Source organism: Oryctolagus cuniculus, chromosome 16 (assembly GCF_051225735.1).
Source record: "Oryctolagus cuniculus isolate XC-2025 breed Fujian yellow rabbit chromosome 16, ASM5122573v1, whole genome shotgun sequence".
NCBI lineage: Eukaryota > Metazoa > Chordata > Mammalia > Lagomorpha > Leporidae > Oryctolagus > Oryctolagus cuniculus.
The window spans coordinates 63,270,310-63,291,746 of record NC_142882.1 but is presented as its reverse complement, the minus strand read 5'-3'; the positions used below and the strand labels follow the sequence as shown (position 1 = coordinate 63,291,746).

Below are 21,437 nucleotides of genomic sequence, written 5' to 3'. Positions count from 1 at the left end.
GGCCTCAGTCATCAAAAGTGTTCTTCCCTAGTTATTTAGATGAAAAATACAAATTCCCAAGCTGTTCAGATGGAGACAACAATATATTACATTAATTTAAGAGCAGAATCAGAGATAACTCAAGATTAAAGGTAATCAGGCCAGCGCCGTGGCTCGCTAGGCTAATCCTCCGCCTTGCGGCACTGGCACCCCAGGTTCTAGTCCCGGTCGGGGCGCCAGATTCTGTCCCGGTTGCCCCTTTTCCAGGCCAGCTCTCTGCTGTGGCCTGGGAGTGCAGTGGAGGATTGCCCAAGTGCTTGGGCCCTGCACCCCATGGGAGACCAGGAGAAGCACCTGGCTCCTGGCTTCGGATCAGCGCGGTGCGCCGGCCACAGGGCACTGGCCGCGGCGGCCATTGGAGGGTGAACCAACGGCAAAAGAAGACCTTTCTCTCTGTCTCTCTCTCTCTCACTGTCCACTCTGCCTGTCAAAAAATTAAAAAAATAAAAAAATAAAAAATAAAAAAAAGATTAAAGGTAATCCTAGAAAGTGAATATTTGCTCCTTCTAAGATGCTTTTTAATTTTTTTTAAAGATTTGTTTTATTTATTTGAAAGAGTTACACACACACACACACACACAGAGAGAAAGAGAGAGAGAGAGAGGTCTTATCTCCACTCGTTCACTCCCCTAGTGGCTGCAATGGCCAGGGCGGAGCCAGGAGCTCCTTTCAGGTCTCCCATGTCGGTGACAGGGGCCCAAGTACTTGACCATCTTCTGCTGCTTTTCCCAGGACACCAGCAGGGAGCTGGTTTGGAAGTGGAGAAGCCTGGACATGAACCACTGCCCATATGGGATGTTGGCATTGCAGAGAGGGGCTTTACCCATTATACCACATTGCCAGCTCATAAGACCCTTTTATTTAAACAAAAGAAATAATCATATATTTTGAAGATTAAAATGGTGGAGGGCTACAAATAAAAATTTGAAAGCATTGACTTCAACAAGGACATACCTAGTGCTATATATTACAGTTAATTTTTCAAAACACATTCTCATTTCATTCATAAATTAATATAGAAACATAAATATTCATGTTTTTACAGGGAAAGAAAAGGACAAGACCTAACCAAAAGGCAGTGGCAAGAAGAATTAAAGGTAAGTTTCCTACCTCAGTTTATCTAGCTGATGGTCTGCTTCTTTAACACTTATAAAAAGTAAGAACCATCAAACAGTGTTAGGTATATGTTATTGAAAAGGGCTGTTTTCTATGCTATTAATGAACATGTTTCAGAGAAAGGCATTTGACCTAGTGATTAAAATGTCAGGTTGGGACCCCCTTCCATATTGGAGTGCCTGGGTTCAAGTCATGGCTCCAACTCCAGATTCCAGCTTCCTGCTAATGGGTACCCTGGGAGGCAGCAGTTGATGGCTCAAGTAGTTGAGTCTGCCACCTGGATTGAGTTCCTGCTCCTGCCCTCAGCGTGATCCATTCTCAGCCATTGCAGGCTTCTGAGGAAGTGAACCTGCAGATCGGAGCTCTCTATCTCTGTCTCTCTCTCTCTTTCTCTGGCCCTCAAAAAAATTAATTAATAAAAATTTTTAAAAAATAAAAAAATTTGGGTTCCAGAGACAGAGAAAATATAGTGTGCTTTTAAGCATATTGAATTATTTCTTTTTTTTTTTTTTAAAGATTTATTTATTTACTTGAAAGTCAGATGGCCGGCGCCGCGGCTCAATAGGCTAATCCTCCACCTAGCAGAGCCGGCACACCGGGTTCTAGTCCCTGTCGGGGCGCTGGATTCTGTCCTGGTTGCCCCTCTTCCAGGCCAGCTCTCTGCTGTGGCCCGGGAAGGCAGTGGAGGATGGCCCAAGTGCTTGGGTCCCTGCACCCACATGGGAGACCAGGAAAAGCACCTGGCTCCTGGCTTCAGATCGGTGTTGCGCGCCTGCTGTGGCAGCCATTTGGGGAGTGAATCAATGGAAGGAAGACCTTTTTCTCTGTCTCTCTATCTCTCTCTCTCTCACTGTCTAACTCTGCCTGTCAAAAAAAAAAAAAAAAGGATTACTTTGTGTATTTATCACACTATAATTTATGTATTATTTACTTTTCCATACCTATATTCTTTAAAGCTTAATTTTTTTAAAAGATTAATTTAGAGGCCAGCGCTCTGGCACAGTGGGTTAACGCCCTGACCTGAAGTGCCGGCATCCCATTAGGGCATCGGTTCAAGACCTGGATGCTCCATTTCCAATCCGGCTTTCTGCTATGGCCTGGGAAAGCAGTAGAAGATGGCCCAAGTCCTTGGGTCCCTGCACCCACATGAGAGACCCAGAGGAAGCTCCTGGCTCCTGGCTTTGGATCGCCGCAGCTTCAGCTCTTGCTGCCAATTGGGGAGTGAACCATCTGATGGAAGACTTCTCTCTCTCTCTCTCTCTCTCTCTCTCTGCCTCTCCTCTCTCTGCTGTGTAACTCTGACTTTCAAATAAATAAATAAATCTTTATTTATCAAGGTGGCATGTACCAATGCCATCTCACTAGTCCAAGTGATCAACTTCAGTTCACAATTGATCACACTGATAGGTCTAAGAGTCAAAGGGATCACACAAACAAGACTAGTGTCTGCTAATACTAACTGATAGAATCTAAAAGGGAGAGAACGATCCAACATGGAAAGTGGGATACACAGCAGACTCATAGAATAGTGGATGTCCTAAACAGCACTCTGGCCTCAGAATCAGCCCTTAAGGCATTTGGATCCAGCTGAAAAGCCCATGAGAGTATTTTAGGCATGGAAAGCCAAGCCACTCTGGCAAAAACAAAACAAAACAAAACACCTAAATGAATGATCTCTGCAAGTGAGATCCCAGTGGAAAGAACAGGTTATCAAAGAAGGAGGTACCTTTCTCTGAAGGAAGGAGAGAACTTCCACTTTGACTATGACCCTGTCGGAATAAGATCGAAGTCGGTGAACTCAAAAGGCTTCCATAGCCTTGGCAACTCATGACTAGGGAGATTACTGACACCATAAACAAGAGTGTCAAATTGTTAAGTCAACAACAGGAGTCACTGTGTACTTACTTCTCATGTGGGATCTGTCTTTAATGTGTTGTCCAATGTGAAGTAATGTTATAACTAGTACTGAAACAGTATTTTACACTTGTGTTTCTGTGTGGGTGCAAACTGATGAAATATTTACTTAGTATATACTGAATTGATCTTCTGTATATAAAGATAATTGAAAATGAATCTTGATGTGAATGGAATGGGAGAGGGAGCAGGAGATGGGAGGGGTGCGAGTGGGAGGGAAGTTATGGGGGGGGGGGAAGCCAATGTAATCCATAAACTGTACTTTGGAAATTTATATTTACTAAATAAAAAAATCTTTTAAAAAAGATTAATTTATTTGAGAGGCAGAGCTGCAGACAGAGAGAAGGAGAGACAAAGAGAGAGGTCTTCACCTGCTGGTTCACTCCCTAAATGGCCGCAATGGCGGAGCTGGGTGGATCTAAAGCCAGGAGCCAGGAGCTTCTTCTGGGTCTTCCATGGGGGTACAGGGGCCCAAGCATTTGAGCCGTCTTCCACTGCTTTCACAGGCCATTAGCAGGGAGCTAGATCAGAAGTGGAGCAGGGGCTGGCACTGTGGCTTAGTGGATAAAGCTGCCACCTGCAGTGCCTGCATCCCATAAGAGCACCGGTTCAAGTCCCTGCTGCTCCTCTTCCAATCCAGCTGTCTGCTATGGCCTGGGAAAGCAGTAGAATATGGCCCAAATGCTTGGGCCCCTGCATCCACGTGGGAGACCTGGAGGAAACTCCTAACTCCTGGCTTCAGAGCAGCCCAGCTGCAGCCTTTGCAGCCAGTTTGGGAGTGAACCAGTGGATGGAAGATATTTCTCTCTCTCTCTCTCTCTCTCTCTCTCTCTCTCTCCTTCTCCCCTTGCACCTCTGCCTCTGCCTCTCTAGAACTCTGCTTTCAAATAAATAAGTCTCTTTAAAAAAAAAAGAAAAGAAATATAGGTCTTAAATATTGCAAAAATAGCAACAGTCTTTCCCTTTTTTTATTTGAGAGGCAGGGAAACAGAGCTCTCATTCCCCAAATGCCCACAATGGCCAAGACTGGGCCAGGCTGAAGTTGGGAGGCACTGAAGCCAGGCTTCCTATGTGGGTGGATGGGACCCAACTACATCAACCTTCACTTACTCCTCCTAGGGTCTGCACTGACAGGAAGCCAGAATCAGGAGCCGTAACTGGTAATTGAACCCCAGTAAGTTTGAGATGGGATGTGGGTGTCTTGACCACTAGGTCAAATACCTACCCTCAGCTTGTGTTTCTTAAACATCTAAGATAAAGTGTCTAAATTTAATGTAAGAGAATACCAGTTTCTTATACTCCGTTATATCAGTTATAAATTTATGACCTAGCATTTCAAAAATTTCTTCTCCCACACTTCTTTCAGACCATGGTTCATCTAATCTCTCATTAGTCTTTCCACATGTTAGAGTAGACATCTACTTTACACTTTCCATCTCCCTGCTTCTCAAGCCTGACAACCATCCAAGTTTCCTAACCCATTATCTACTCTAACTCAATACCAGAGTCTGTGTAATTTATAAAGAACAGAAATTTGTTTCTTATAGTTCTAGAGCTTGGGAAGTCCAAAACCAAGTGGCTTCATCTGGTAAGGGCCTTCTTGTTGCATCATCCTATGGAGGAAAATGGAAGGACAAGTGTGTATGCACGAGAGAGTGAGTGAGAGAGGGGGGACAAGCTTGCAGTTCAAACCCTTTTATAATGAACACTAGTCTATTCACAATGGTGGAGCCCCCATAACCCTGGTATATGAAACACCTTCCTTTAGGACTCACCTCACAATGCCATTGCAGTGAGGATTAAATCCCCAACAGTGGTTTGGGGAGGACATATTAAAACCATAGCTCAAGTCTTCTAAGTCCCATTCATGCCTGGCACTTAATAGGCCCTCAAGAAACGTTTGCTAATGGATTCTTAGGGACCACAGACTCCTATACCTTGACCTTGTCGTTCTTCCAACCCTCAAACTATACAAACCTCATCTTGTCTTCTACTAATCCACATGAGTCTGCCCATATCTGGACTTTGATCAGTACTTGGAAATGCTCCATCTCCAAGATTTCAAACCCCCCAAACTGTCCTCCTGATTCTAATCTCAAATCTTTATCTCCTCCACTGCTGCCTACTCCTACTAAACCTGTACAGCCCAACTGCCACATCCTATCCCAAAGCTGACCTTTAGTCCAGTCTCCTTTTCCAACTTTTGGTCAAATTAAAAATATTATAATTCAGGCATGGTTGCCATGACCCGATATTAAACCTGGCCTCCCATTCTACCCTTTTCTATGAGGCCACATGTAAAGTAGTTCAATCTGTTCTGAAAAAGAGGCCAAGAGGAAAAGAGGTTTTTTTTGTTTTGTTTTGTTTTGTTTTGTTTTGTTTTTAAATTAGAAGCTGGCAGGGAACTTACAAATCATGCAACACAGCCAGCTAAAAAATCAGATGAGGAAACAAGATTGTGATTAGTCTAAGATTATCAGATCTGTCATCGGCCCTTCCTGGGTCTCTTCCTCAAATACTGACTGCCCAGCTCCCTTTATGCCTCATTCATTCCTTACTCAATGGGCCTCAAGGGAAACTATTTCAACACCATTCCCATCTGCCTCTTGTCCTTCTTGCTGCATTTAACTTGCCAATCTCTAATCTTCTCTTTGTAGGCTTGCTGAACATTGCTAAAATAGACAAGAAATTGAACTAACTGCATTTCACATTTATCTCAACTTACCTGGACCTTGAATGCTGTTTGTAATCCTTTTATTCTTATTCATTTGATTCCATATCACATCCTCCATCACATTTCCCATCCCACCTCTTTACACCCTGCAAATGACCTTACCACACTTTCCTTCATGTTCAACACCAAGGAAAGCACTCTAAGAACAGAACTCAATCACTTGTTTTTCTCTGAACAAACTGTTGTTTGCCACCTACATGGTTTTCTCACTACCAGAATGCCCTGCTTATCACTTTTGAGTATCTAAATATGAGTCCAGCTGAATATTTTGTCTGATTAGATTTCATACCTTGTCCACAGTGAGGTCATCTTCCTTTGTGTTCAATTTGCAGCACTTTATTTTGACATGATTTCAGACTTATGGAACAGTTACAGAAGTTTATATACTTCTCCAAAGAGAGAAAAAGTGGAACAAAATTCCTGGATTCCATGAATCACCCAGATTTCTGGTATGTTAATATTTACCACATTGACTTTTTTTTCTCTCTCTCACCACACATTCCATACATAGATAATTGTATTTACATGTATACACTCATGAAGTATTAGAGGTAAAGGTACATCATATCTGTAAGCTATCCATAACACAGTTTAGAAAAAAAGCCATTCACACATATACACATATATAATTGTAATTATCCAGTCATATATATTACTGTCTTCCTGTGTAGGTAGATTATAGATAGATGGGAACATAAATAAAACCTTGCCTGGGCCTTTTCGTCTGCTCTACAACCAAATGATTGAGAATTGTAAATTCTACTGAAGAGTGTTCTTGTCTACCTACATCTTCTCTCTGAGTTATCTCGTAAGTCCCATTGAGTTAAAAATATTATCAATATACTAATGGCTCCCAAGTTTATTTCTCTAGCCTAGTATCTCTGCTGAGCTCTGAACTCTTATATCCAATGACCTATTTGAAATCTTGAGTTGGATATCAACTGGTATATTAAACATATATCCTATTTCCCCACTAAGCCTCCCTCTTCCGTCTTCTCCATTTCCGCTGTCTACCCAGTTGCTCTAGCCAGAATCCTAGGACTCATATTCACTTCCTTCTTCCCTTCTTGCTATTCCATCGTATATTCAACATTCTGATCAGCTCCAGTTTGAAATGTGTCCTTCTCTCCCTCGCTACAGCTTTTATCCCTCTCCAAGCCACCACCATCCCCTCACTTGATGTGCTACTAGAGCCTCATATTTGGTTTCTGTGCTTCTACTCTTGACGGATTATGCAGTATCTTCAGAGAAGACACTGCAAACTTCAAAACATAAATCACATTATGTCACCCCCTGTTTAAAGTCTCCCAGTGGCTCCTGATGCACTTAGAATGAAGTCCAAACTCCTTTTCTTAAACTCTGCCTACTCTCAGATCTTTCCTCTTGCCCCTTCTCCCCAGCTTACTGGACTTCAGCCACACAGATCTTCATGTACCTGCAGGATCATGTCAAGGTCATTCCTATCTCGGGCTTTGTCTTGGCAAGCCCTTCTGCATAGAATGCCTATCCTGCAGAACTTCCTATGACTCTTATTCAAGTTTCAGCTCCAAAGTCACTTCCTCAAACGGGCCTTTCTTGACTGCTGTTGCTCTGTCACCATCTGGCATACTTCTTGATTTATGAAACTTTATAGCAAGTATCTATCTCAGAAATTACGTCACATACGTTCCAAGAGAGCTGGGATTCTGAGTTACTAACCATAGCATCTCTGTTTTGAGTGCCTGAGCACTGACTGCTGTGCCTACATCATGTTTACATATGTATGAACATACCATCAGTAGGTTGTTCCTGGGTGGGTGTCATGGCTGTTTCATCATTTTGCTTTGTATATTATAAAACTTCATAAATATGTACAGAAAGAGTAAATTAATGCACATCTTCATTTCTTCAAAATATAATTATGAATAGTTATAGAATCTCCTTTCTTCCCTAATAATTTACACAAAACAGCTTATCAAGAAAAAAAAAAACCAGTTTCCCAGGACTTCTGCACTGTTCTGTTTACAATGAGGTAAAAACACGGAGGCAGTTTCACAAAGCATTCTTTTATTTGACTTCCACTTAATGCTTGCCATTCTCCTGAATATAGGCACACTGAAACCATTCCATTATCTCGATACAGACATCCTGAAAGCATTCAAATGTCACTGAGAATTTAAAAAATAACATTTTTACCAACTATTCCCTGGCTAGATTTCTTTTTCTTTTCTTTTCTTCTTTTCCTGTTGTTTTCTAAGTCCAGTCACAGCTTGCCCTAAGGCTTCTCTTAATGCTTGTTAGAATCCGGGGTATTGCAACTAGACTTGCCCTGTTCTTTTATAAGAGCAGGCTGCAGGTTAATTTTCCTCAATTCATATATTTTCAACAACATAGACTGTTATAAATTGCTTTCAATAGAACAGGAATAAAAGCCAAAAGAATTTTCTAGAAGCGTCTCACCTCTACCATTCTTTTTTTTTTTTTTTAAGATTTATTTATTTATTTGAAAGTCAGAGTTACACAGAGAAAGGTGAGGCGGGGGGGGGGGGGAATGGAGGGTCTTCCATGCACTGGTTCACTCCCCAATTGGCTGCACAGGCCGGAGCTGCACTGATCTGAAGCCAGGAGCCAGGAGCTTCCTCTGGGTCTCTCACACCAGTGCAGGGGCCCAAGAACTTGGTCCATCTTCTATTGCTTTCCCAAGCCATAGCAGAGAGCTGGATTGGAAATAGAGCAGCAGGGACTTGAACCAGCACATATATGGGATGCCAGCAATGCAGGTGGCGGCTTTACCCATTTCACCACAATGTCAGCCCCTCTACCATTGTTTTAAAAGTAAATAAATATTATTTGAATATTATAATTCATATTGAATTACTAAGATTATTTCTCCCTTCAGAAATTAAACGTTTTCTTAGTTTCAGTTATAATGTGTCCTTGTTCTGCTCTCAAAAAGATGAACTTCTGCAGTAGGAAGTGTGGTGCTATTCCGATTGGTCTCTCCGGTACCAATGCTTTTCAGTTAGGGTGTCCAGTCTTCACCAAGCCTTCTCTTCCTCTTTTTTGGCCATTATTTGTCCCCTCTCCCACCCAAAGCAAATGAGTCTTCGGAGTCTTTTATTTGGAGGATGTTGATTTTTTATTCTAAAAAGTAAACAGGGGCAGCTTGCAATGCTGGCTTCTCATATTGAAGTGCCTGTTGGAGTCCTGACTGCTCTGCTTCTCCTCCAGCTCCCCAATTTGGGGAGAAAACCAGCAGATGGGTGATCTCTCTCTCTCTCTCTCTCTCTCTCTCTTTGTCCCTCCCTCACTCCCTCTTCAAGTAAAGAAACCATTAAAAAATTAAAACATAAAAAAGTATTCTCTTATTACAGAGATGGTTTAACCAGCTATTTTAATACCAAAACTACAGCAACTAACTTTTGAATAGCAAGTAAAGTAAATATTTTTGTCAGCAACACATACTGTCCATCCTGCTAGGTAGCATGTAAAAGGAATATGTGGATTCATATGAATAATTAGTTACAGAAAAATTACTGGTAAGAAATAAGTTCTTTGCCCATAGCACGAGAATTCCACAACATATAGAGCTATGGTTATATCAAAATTTCCTATGATTTAGAAATTTTAAATTTATTTTCATTTTATTTGAAAGAGAGACAGAGACAGACAGAGATCCTCCATCTACTGATTGACTGCCCAAATGTCCACAGCAGCTGATGCTGGACCAGGTGAAAGCCAGGAGCCAGGAACTCAATCCAGGTCTCCCACTTGAGTGGCAGGAACCCAGGTACCTGACCATCATTTACTGCTTCCTAGGGTGTGCATCAGCAGAATGCTGGATCAGAAGTGAAGCTAGGACTCAAATTATGCTCTCCAATGTGGGATGTAGGTGTCTCTAGCTGTGTCTTAACCACTGAACCAAATGCCTGCAGCTCCCATAATTTTTCAATTTAAAATTGACTGGAAATCATCATTATAGATATTCAGAGGTTAAAGTGATCCACAATACAGTGTAACTACAATACCTAATATGACCATGAAAGGAAAGTGGGTATATTCCAACAAGATAATAATAATGGGATTCTTGGTTATTATCAGAAAATTGGGCTTAGTTAAACTTAAAAGAGGGAGAAGCATCCTTAAATGTAAATATAAATTATTAAAGTAAACTTTATTAAGTCCTTAATTTTGCAATCAGCACTTTGAGGTTGGAGCAGTAACTGATAATCAAATCAACCATTTGTCTCAATAGGAATGGTTAATGTAGAAACAGGTATAAAACAAAATTTCTTAGAATGATGGGATTGTTCATTGTTCTGGTGGACATTTAAAAACAATGCAGACTCAAAAGTGGCCCACTGGACAGCTGCAGATGCTGTACCCAGTGGAAATACTAAGCAGGCATAACATGAATCAGTAATTAACTAAGCAGATGCACAAAGCTTGACGAGGATGAATAATTGCACAGACAGGAATAGTAAAAGGAGAGGATACGGCACTAGTTTTCTAAAAATAAACAGAAAAACTATATTTATGAAGTTGTTAGCAAGAGTGCTTCAATACCAAACAAATGTATGTTTTAAATGTTTTGATTACATTGATTTGTACTTTTATATGGTCTTTATCACTAAAGATATTTAGAAATCAAAATGATCCACAGGAAAATATTGGTAGAGTGAACATATAAATCATTATAAAAGTAAAGGGTGAAATAATATTCTTGGTGGGCTATCTACAGGGGTATCAAATTTGATAACTTTTGTAACTCTTGAGTTTAACGAAATGCTGAAGAAGGAAGTATGCCTTTAGTGCATATCATTCTCTAACTTGTCTATTCATGTACATTTGTATTCCACTTAAGCTGCCACTTAGGATACCTCTCTGTTCCATCTGAGTCAAGTCTTGCCTTTGCTTCTTTATTTTTTTTAAAGAGTTATTCATTTTTATTTACAGAAAGAGGGAAGGACAGAGAGAGAGAGAGGTCTTCCATCTGCTGATACACTCCCTAAATGGTCACAACACCTGGGGCTTGTCCCAGCCAAAGCCAGGAGCTAGTATCCAGGAGCTTCATCCAGGTCTCCTATGTGGGTCACAGGGGCCCAAGCACTTGGGCCATCTTCTGCTGCTTTCCCAGGAGCAATAGGAGGGAGCTGAATTAGAAGTGGTGCAGCTAAACTGGTGTCGAAAATGGGATGCAGGCATCATAGGCAGTGGCTTAACCCGCTATGCCTCAATGCCTGCCCCTGCCTTCGCTTCTGATACCAGCTCCTGCTAATGCACACTATGGGAAGTAGTGGTGACGGCTCCAGTGGTTGGGTCACTGTCACCCACATGGGAGACCCAGATTGAGTTTTGGGCCCCTGAGTTTCCCGTCCCAGCTGCTGTGGGCTTTTAGAGACTAAGTGGAAGATTTCTATCTGTGTCTCTCTTTATGCCTTTCAAATAATAAAAATAATCAAAATTTTAAAATTATTAATAAGAAAAAAGGGTGTAGAAAATGGAATTCAAAGATAAATTTGTTTTGGAACCCATGCATTGAAAAGTCTTTAAAAAGTTCAAGGAAAATAGGTATTATGAAATAACTATTCATGGATTTTTAAACCAAATTAAACTTGTTTTTTAATTCCATGACCTTTTAAATGTGCCTTCATATATACACACACATATCTGTATACAAGATGTATGTGTGTATGTAAATGTATGTGTGTGTGTGCATACATACAAAATTTTCCCTATTAGTCAATAAATTCCAAGAATACAGGTATCATGACTCTAAAAACACCAAGCACAATGGCTTGTATATAAATAAATATGTAATGAATAATACATATCTAAAATATAGTGTAAACATATATATAATGAAAGTGGACAATATGTGTTTTAGTAAAAGCATTCAGAGTAAACTTTGTACAGACACTGAACTTGCGAGCTGGTCACCTTATTTAGGAAGCTTTCTTTTTTTGAGAAATAGCTCTCAAACTGCAGTGACTGTAAAAAGTAGGAATTTGAGGGGGAATAGAAGCATTTATGGCAAACTTGGAAGCAGGTTTCTGTAATTAGATATATAAGGAAACCTACAGAACAGTTCATGTGCAGCCTTTTTCCTCAGGACATATGTTGCAAGAATCACTGCTCTTATAAATGCAAAGAATTCGTTGCTCATCTCTAGAGCAAATGCTTTGCTCAAATATTTGTTCTTCAACCACAGTCCCAATGTGCTATCATTCTGTTTTCATTGAGTTATAATTAAAATGCATGTACTTTCTGATGTCTGCTGCACACATATTCATTGAGCTGCCTACTATGTGCCATCTCCATTCTTGGTGTTGGGAACCTAGAAGTGAACAAATAAAAGAATCACTGTACTTGTGGAGACAGACAGTAATCAAGACATCAGTAAAATGTATAATAGATAATATTAAGTGCTACATGGAAAAAGTAAGCAGAGAAGGAGGATAGGAAATGTGAGACAGGAGTAAAATTTAAAATTTTTATTTTCATCTTATTTGAAAAGCAGAGAGACAGAGACAAAAAGATAGCTATCTTCCATTCACTGGTTCACTCTCCAGATGCCCATAACAGCCAAGGCTGGAGCAAGCAGAAGCCAAGAGCCCAGAACTCAGTCTGGATCTCCCATGGGTAGCAGGGACCCAAGTACTTGGGCCGTCGTGTGCTGCCTCTCAGGGTGCACAGTTTCAGGAAGCTGGATCAGAAGTGGAGCCAGCTAATGGCCTGGGGAAAGCAGTGGAAGATGGCCTGAGTGTTTGGACCCCTGCCACCCATGTGGGAGACCCAGATGAAGCTCCTGGCTCCTGAATTCAGCCTGGCCCAGCCCTGGCCATTGTGGCCATCTGGGGGAACAAACCAGCATATGGAAGTGTTTCTCTCTCTCTCTCTCTCTCTCTCTCTCTCTCTCTCTCTCTCTCTCTGTGTGTGTGTGTGTGTGTGTGTGTTCCCTTTAACTCTTTCAAGTAATCTTAAAAAACAAAAAAAGAAGTGGAACCAGGATTCAAACTCAGACACTTGCAACATGGGATGCAGGTGTCCCAAGCGGAATCTTAACTGCTGCACTAAATACCTGCCCCAGGAGTAGAATTTTAAATATAATGGCCAGAAAAAAGCTTCACTGAGAGTCGGTGTTCAAATCAGGTCCTGAAGAAAGTGAAAGAGCTAGTCCTGTGGGTATCTGAGGAAGAGCATTCTAGACCAGGAAAATCCCACCTTGAGATGAAACAGTGCCCAGCATAGTTGAGGAGAATCAAAGAAGCCAGCCTCTAAGAGGTGGGGCTGGAGATGAGATCAAAGACATGGCCAGTGGTTAGGTCATAAAGGACTTCACGGGTAAGGAAGCCACTGAAGGGCTTTCAGAAGACAACTGACGTGATCTTAACAGGGTCGCTCTGGCCACTGAGTTTTGAGGATAGAGGGAGAAGGTGATGGTGGAAATAGGGAGACCATCTTGGAGGCTCCCGCTATAATCCAGACAGGAGATGGTGTGGCTCGAGCCAGAGTGGTAGCAAGTGGCTAGAATCTGGATACTTTGTGAAGATGGTGTTCACGGGATTTTCTGAGAGAATCAGATATGAGTTTGCCCACTATTTGTGATAGGTAAATGCCCACTGTTCGAAGTGATGATAAAATACACAGTTTTTCACAAGTCATTCTGAGCGTGATGCTCCTGACATCCAACTATCTGTTTCATTCCTGAGTTTAAAACACACTCTAATTATTGCCCTGTCCTTCCTCAGCCTCGAGGAGGGGTAAAGAGAAAATGTGGCTGTGTGGACTGTCAGTGCCAGCACCGTCCTGTGGGCTCCCCCTAGACTGCACTGTCCGATGGCCTCAAAGCCTGGCTCAGAGTCTTACATCTATTAGGCTCTGAAAAAAACTGGCATAGCCTGGTATAGTCTCCAATTTCCCACGACTATTGCAAAAGATTATTATCTCACGTTTGTGGAAAAAAAAACTGAAAAATAACATTCAGACCCTAGCAGTTGCACAATCATGAATTAAAATGTGTTTTAGTATTAAGAGCAGCATGCTGGGGTATTAACTGATAAACATCTCTGAGCCTCCTACACTTCAGGCACTTCGTAAGTTAAGGAAAGGATGGAGCAAGGGCTGTGTCACACCACCCGTCCGCCAGCCTTCCTATCAGTAAGAGGCCCCTATTTGTCTCTCTATCAGGCCCCCTAACTTCCTGTCTGTCAAGTTAAGCCTCCTTGAATGGCGGCAAAGGCTTTTGGATAATGAGTGAAAACGCGTGTGCCGTGGCCCGAGACCCACGCCTGTCGCTGGCCGCCCAGAAGTCCCCACGGGACTCACCTGCGCTGTGCACGCCGGGAGTCACCGTTGGACCCTGGCTCAGTCTGGGAGCCCGGCCTGCGCCCCACGAGCGCCCCAAGCGGCGCGCAGCCTCAGTGAAGCGAAACGCTCTGGGTCGGCGCGGAGCGTTTCCTAGCAACGGGGGGAGCGGCCACGTCACGGCGGCCGGTTCCGAGCCCGGCCACCGCGGTAGAGCCCCTGTGTGCACCTTCCAGCCCCTGTGGGTGGGAGGAGCGCTGCTCGCAGCGCTGTGTCCGCGCGTCCTCGTCCGCTCCAGCCTTGTCCCGCCCCTGGTCGCCGAGATCACTCTCCCGCAGCGTCCCCGCCACTGAGGCCCCGGCCCGAGGCTAGAGGCTGCGCGGCGGCCCCTTGGCCGTCGCCCCCTGCGCCCGGGCAGGACGATGCTGGAGTCCATTCGCGTGACGGGTGAGTGCGGGGGCTGGCGGGGCGGCCGGCGTCCCCCCGGGCCGCGGCGGCGCGTGCGGGGCGGGGCGGGCCCCCTGGAGCCCCGAAGGGGGGAAACGGTGGGCTGTGGACTCGCGTGCGGCGCGGGAGCGGTACGGGGCGCGCGGGCTGCGGGAGGAGAGGAAGGGCCCCTTGCTTTTGTCGCTGGTGTCAGTAAGTGCACGCGGTGAGCAAATGACAGGGGACGGAGTGCTGATCCCGCACCTGTGCGGGCTAGATGTCAAAGCATAGTAGGTGTGCAGTTAGGCATTCTGATTTTCTAGAATGCTCAGAAAGCGCAGCCAAAGGACGCACCTCCGTACTGCAGTGTTTGCCGGCATAAAATCGTTAGGTGTATGTTTTAATTCTCGAACTGTGAGAACGTTTTGAGTTGTTTTCAATTAATAGGTCAGTTTATAGTGCCGATTAGATGTGGGTGTTTCAACCCCAGATCTGAAAGTTTATTTGCCTTTTTTAGTTATGAATAATCACATATATTAGCCATTTTTTTAAAAAAAAATCTTACCTAATACTAGAGTAATTTCCTAGTATATCTTTCAGCATGCATGAAAACATTTCTACCGGAAGCGGTTCATGGTGGTTCACTGTCATGACAAAGAACAACCTAGGAGAGGGAGATACCAAAATAAGGCCAGAATTCTTTAAGGCATTGTAGTACCTATTAGACCTTTTTTTCTGTGAGTTTTTTAATTGAAGAACTAAATTCCATTCCAGTGAAAATATTTATGATCTTAATCCTGTTCACTATTTTATTTCACATTTGGTACCCTCCCCCAACTTCCCATAGTAGTGGCAACCAGACATGTCCAAATATTCCCAGATGTCCCCTGGTGGGTGCCAAGATCCCCCTCAGACTTTGAGAACCACCTTCTTGGAGAAAAATACAGTTAAATGTTAGCACTGCACAGGTTATTTGATTTAAAATTCACATCTATCAAAAAAAATTTCTCCCATAGCAGAGCAATCATTGTCTAGACAGTATAAGATTGAGATAATATTAGTATGAGAAAGGGGACATTCTGATCAACTGGTCAGCAATACACAGTGCTCTTGCATTATTTTGGTAAGCAGAGCTGGAAGTTTGAGGAGAGGTGTTTTATAAAATAGGAGACCCACTCCTCTTGCCTCAGTTCCCTCCCATAATTGGGTGGCAGTACAATTATCAGTATAACTTGGTGTGTTGCACACCCTGAGACAGACAATTTGGCAGTGAATATCTATAGTACATTAAATTCAGGTACCGTTTGAGAGCATTCAAGCCTCACATTTATGGTCCCTTTAAAGATAACTGACCAGGTCATCTTTCAAAATAGTTTCCCCATTTCTTTCGTATAGTACTTGACTAACTGCCCATGTTCTGGTAGGCAGAGGAACTTGATTGTTTTCAGTAAGAGTTCATTTTTCTCAACTTGTAGAACAAACTGTTTTAGATTCATGCAATCTCTCCCTTTATAATACTTGATTACTTTTTGCTTATTAATCATGATTTAAGGTAATCTCAATATAACTTCCTGGTGGGACTGCTGATTGTAGGAATAAAATAGCATAAGATACATATGCTAAATATGCTGCTTAAAAACATAATCAAATCAGAAAAGGCTTGTGTTCTCATAGCCTTTCAAAAGATAGTTTATTAAAGCCACTAAAATGTCTACCCTAAAATGCAGAATTAATTACTCTATAGACATATTAAGTTTACCTTAGAAATCCAAATTTAATGATTCCAAATATTTCCCATTCATATTATTCCTTGAGGTGTTTCTAAAGGAGTTGAATATAACATGAAACATACCAATGATAATGTTAGTTAATAAAGCTACCTGTAATGGGCCAGCACTGTTCTCAACACTTCACGTACATTAACTTTTAAAATCCTCACATCAATACTATGAGATATGTATTATTATTACCCCATTTTACAGATAAGGAAAGTACAGCAGGGAGAAGTTAATTATCTGGGTCAAGGTCACAGCTTCTAATAAATGGAGTCAAGATTCAGACCAGACAGACTGTTCCAAAGCCCCTGTTCCCAGCTGCTGGGAGACCAGCCCATTGTTACAATGACCGCACCCTGTGATTAGGGCCACAAAATCCAATGTCAAGATCTTATTTAATGTCAGTATTATATTATCTAATAGTCTTTTCAACGTAAGTTTTTATCACAGACACATGTGTAAATAATTTTTGCCATTGAAAACCATAGGCAAAAATTCAGGCAAAACCATTGTACTTGAATATAAATTTGTTGTTTGCCAAATACAAAAGAAGATAGCTGACACAGTCACATTGCTGTCAGAAACCATACAATTCAAGCCTATGTTAATGCATGATCCACTGGCTTTATTTTATTTGTAGGATAAAAAATGATTAATGAGTCATCTGGAAATGAATCACCTTTGTAACAAGGATAATTTTTTTAAATATTGGAAGCAAAATTCTTCCTAAGGTCAATGATGTTAGGCCATACAGGGTGCATACACTCAGGCACATAGCTCCTGTTTATCCTGCAGCAGTAGGCACCTCCCATTAAACCTCACTAATTATTTCTTTTTTTATATACTTTCCTGGGATGATATTTTTCCTCAACCTGCAGGCAACCAAATCTTCTATCTTTTCTCTTCCCTTGGCCACCCCTCTGACCACCCTTTCATAAGCCGGGTGGTAAGTAGCAGCAACCAACACAGAGGTACATGGTAATAGAAGACCATCATACAACAGATATAAAATTGCAAGCATGACAGGTGGTTTGAAAAAGAGGTGAAAGCTGTTAGGAGGGTCTAAAACGAGGAGGTCAGACTTCCTGCCCAAGTGCTGTTTAATTGTAGGATAGACAGGTATTGACCTAACAGGGGGATCGAAGCTCTCATAGAATAGATAGGTATTAACCTAACAGAGGAGAATGGAAGCTCTCTGTAGACTCAGAGGGCAGTGTGTGCGGAGAAGCCCGATCTGGACTGGAGAGACAATAGAGGGATTGACAAAGGAGGGGAGGCTGGGCTGGAGAGATTAAAGGGAACTTTGTAGGAGACGAAACTGCTTAGGTAGAAGCCTCCGACATTGTGGCACAGAGAGTTAAAGCCCCAGCCCAAAGGGACAGCATCCCATATGGGCGCTGGTTATATTCCCAGTTACTCCTCTTCTGATCCAGCTCTCTGCTATGGCCTGGGAAAGCAGTAGAAGATGGCCCAGGTGCTTGAGCCCCTACACCCAGGTGGGAGACCTGGAAGAAGCTCCTGGCTCCTGACTTTGGATCAGCTCAGCTCCGGCAGTTGTGGCCAATTAGGGAGTGAGCTAGTGGATTGAAGACCTCTTTCTCTGTCTACCTCTCTCTGTAACTCTTTCAAATAAATTTTAAAAAAAAATCTTTTTTAAAAAAAGAAGAAAACCATGGGGAAGTTTGTTTTCTGGCACATGTACTGGCATTTTAGTTGATGCATATAAAATAGTCATTCTTACCGTGACCATCATTGTCAAGGCGATCAGAATACCCTACATATTTCTAAAAAAGAAAATAGTTTCTGACCCAAAACAAAAGTGTCACATAATAAGAATGTAATTAATAGAGGAACACTGAAACACTCCCAACTGCGGCTGCGAAATTTGTTGTTTAAGATTTTATTCATTTATTTATTTATTTGAGAGGCAGAGTTAGTTACAGACAGAGAGAGGGAGAGAGAGAGAGGAAGGTCTTCCATCCGCTGGTTCACTCCCCAAATGGCTGTAACAGCCTGAGCTCCGCCGATCCAAAGCCAGGAGCCAGCAGCTTCCTCCTGGTCTCCCATGTGGGTACAGGGGCTCAAGTACTTGGGCCATCTTCTACTGCTTTCCCAGGCCACAAGCAGGGCTGGATCGGAAGAGGAGCAGTCAGGATACGAACTGGTGCCCATATGGGATGCTGGCACCACAGATGGAGACAGCCTACTGGGCCACAGTGCTGGCCCCTAACTAAAATTTTTTAAGAATCCTGGCCAGCGCCGCGGCTCACTAGGCTAATCCTCCGCCTGTGGCGCTGGCACCCCAGCTTCTAGTCCCGGTTGGGGTGCTGGAATCTGTCCCGGTTGCTCCTCTTCCAGTCCAGCTCTCTGCTGTGGCCCGGGAGGGCAGTGGAGGATGGCCCAAGTGCTTGGGCCCTGCACCCCATGGGAGACCAGGAGGAAGCACCTGGCTCCTGGCTTCGGATCAGTGCAGCTCCAGCTGGCAGCTCCAGCTGTAGCGGCCATTTGGGGGGTGAACCAACGGAGGGAAGACCTTTCTCTCTCTCTCTCTCTCTGTCTCTCTCTTTCTCACTATCTAACTCTGCCTGTCCAAAAAAAAAAAAAAAAAAATCCTAAAATATTAGTCAATAATACTGATGATTTTCTTCTTTTCTTTTTCCTCCCTCCCTCCCTCCCTCCCTCCCTCCCTCCTTTCCTTCTTGTTTGTTTATCTGAAAGTCAAAGTTAAAGAGAGAGAGAGAGAGAGAGAGAGATCTTCCAAACACTGATTCACTTACCAAATGGCCACAGTGACTAGGGCTGAGCCAGGCCAAAGCCAGGAACTTCCTCTGGGTCTCCCCCGTGGGTGGCAAGGACCGAGGCTCTTGGTCTGTATTCCATCGCTTTTCCCAGGCCATTAGGGGTGGGAAGTAGAGCAGCCAGGACACCAGTCTGCACCCATATGGGATGCTGCTGCCACAGGCAGCAACTTTACCCATTATGTCACAACATGGGACCCTTTTCTCTTTTTCTTAACAGTTGATTAACTATTATTGAATTTAGAGTTATTTTAGTTTTTCGATTGTTATGATGTAAATATATTAGGCAGTAAATGTTTCTAAAGTTTTTGATTTTTTTATATGTTAACAAAACTAAGGTGTAGCTTACATACAGCAAAGTATATGGGTTTGAAATGAATTTGTATATATATAACATTGCCCAAAAGGAGACATACAATGTTCCCAGCATCTGGTAGGCTCCCTGGTATCCCCTCCCATATGATGTCCCTTCCCTCAAAGGTAACCAATTCACTGTTGGGATTTTGAATACCATGAATTAATTTTGCTGTTTCTGAGCTACATGTAAATGAAATTATACAGTATATATTCTTTTCATCTGGTTTTGTTTGTTCAGCATTGTCTGAGATTCAACCTTGTTTGTTACTTGTAACATCACTCATTTTTTAATTACAGTGTAGTATTTTGTTGTATGAATGTACATTATTTATTCATTCTTTCCATTATTATTTAATTTGTTTTAAGTGATGAAACACTTTATAAAATTAATTAAAGTGTTTATCTTAACTTGGGGATTGTTTTGTTCTTTCTTTTGTTCGTAAGCAAGCAACCTATTGCATTGTGATGTAAAGTAATTCAAGGTTCTCAGGTTCTCTAAGTATTAGCAAATCACCTGGATTTGTGAAACGTTAAGTTCAGGGAGCAGTGTTCCCCTTCTCCCTCGTTATTTGGGATAGGAATGGGAGGCACTGATGGGTTTAGTGATTAGGGTAACATTACAGAGAGGTCATTGAAAGAGCTGGGAATGGAAGCCAGGAATCCTAGTATCCTCTTCTCCTGTTCTAGATACATATTAAGCTTTCATTGTGTTGGTAACTTCAGTTTATTCATCTACTTGAATTTACTGGGTATCAATCTTGCTATTTATCCTTTTTTTCTCAGTATATGTTTATTCTTTTCTCCTCAGTGTATGTAATCAGGTTGCAATGAATGATTTTCTTCCATCAACAGATTCTTTTCATTCACTCACTATGGGATTGCTGATAGCCACAGTGTTACATAATACAGTAATATCTTTAATATAAGAAATTACGATTTTTAATTACCTTATTACATTTTGGTGGAAAAGTGAGTCACACTTCCTCCAAAGAAGTATGTTTATGCTTTTACAAGTTTTAATTTTCCAGAAAAAAGAGTCAGGGAATTTATTAGATTGTTTACACAACTGACAATTTTATCCACTTTTTATTGTCTTCTTATGCATGTCCAAAAGTCATTTTCACAAAATAAACAATAGTATTCAAAATTACATAATCAAAGCTTTAGATTTACTTTTTCACACAGCTGAAATGCAGTCAGTGTAACTCAGAGATGAATTTGTATCCATCCTTCTTGAAGGACCACTTGTCCTGCTTTGAACTTCATGAGATATCCAGCATTTGGCAGGATTGGCATTTGTTAAAAAAGGTACCCTTGACACTCCTGATCTCGCCAGCAGCACATGGAGCTTCAGTAGGACGGATGCTAAACCTCGCAGGAGATAATTAGCAAGTGCACTGAAATGCTGCAGCTCCTGGGGAGAGGAGTTCTGTCAGGCACACACTGTCACCCTGCCACCCTCCACACCGCACAGTGGCACAGTGTTTTGGCAGGTGGTTTGGGACTTTGTTTGTTTGTTTTTGTTTTTTGTTTTTGTTTTTGTTTTTATTTTACTATCCTAAAGAATATGGGTTGTTTGGCATGGGACAAAATAATAAATTTGTAGGTCACTGATGCTTTATAACAAAATAAAATAACTCTATGAGCTCTGTTCTTTGGTCATAAAGCTGCTAAATCTTCAGAACCAAGAAAGCATTTTTACATTGCATATTTGTTTTGTTTGTAAAAATCAGCACAACATGCATGTAATGAGTCATCAACACAGGAATTCTTAGTTTCACCCATTGCTTGCTTTCATTTGGTGCACCTCTTTCCCTTTTCATTAATAATGATGGTCACGTGTGAGAAATCTGAGTCCCTCCCTTTACCTTTCTGACTGCACCCAGTCCTTACCCTACTTCTCTATGCTATGACAGCCTTATCTTTATCTCTCTTCCCTGTCAGTGTCCATTTCAGTCTTCCTTTCATTGTCACCTAAACCTGTATCTTTTT

General features: G+C 42.1%; 1 protein-coding gene across 4 annotated transcripts in view; it reads left to right on the top strand.

Moving 5' to 3' along the window:
• The first annotated feature begins 1,113 nt into the window (after nt 1-1,113).
• The window catches only part of MATCAP2 (microtubule associated tyrosine carboxypeptidase 2), a 41,625-nt gene continuing 21,301 nt past the window's right edge, over nt 1,114-21,437 (top strand). The window contains exon 1 of one of the 4 annotated variants that reach the window (XM_008261648.5): nt 1,114-1,136. Coding sequence is in view for 2 of the 4 variants with exons in the window: in XM_008261647.5 (XP_008259869.1) it covers nt 14,512-14,536 (25 nt within the window). In the remaining 2 variants the exon portion in view is untranslated. Of the gene's footprint in view, nt 1,137-14,251; nt 14,537-21,437 lie in introns of those variants that run through there. The other 3 variants (XM_008261647.5, XM_002713759.6, XM_017344429.4) reach the window with 3 other exon arrangements.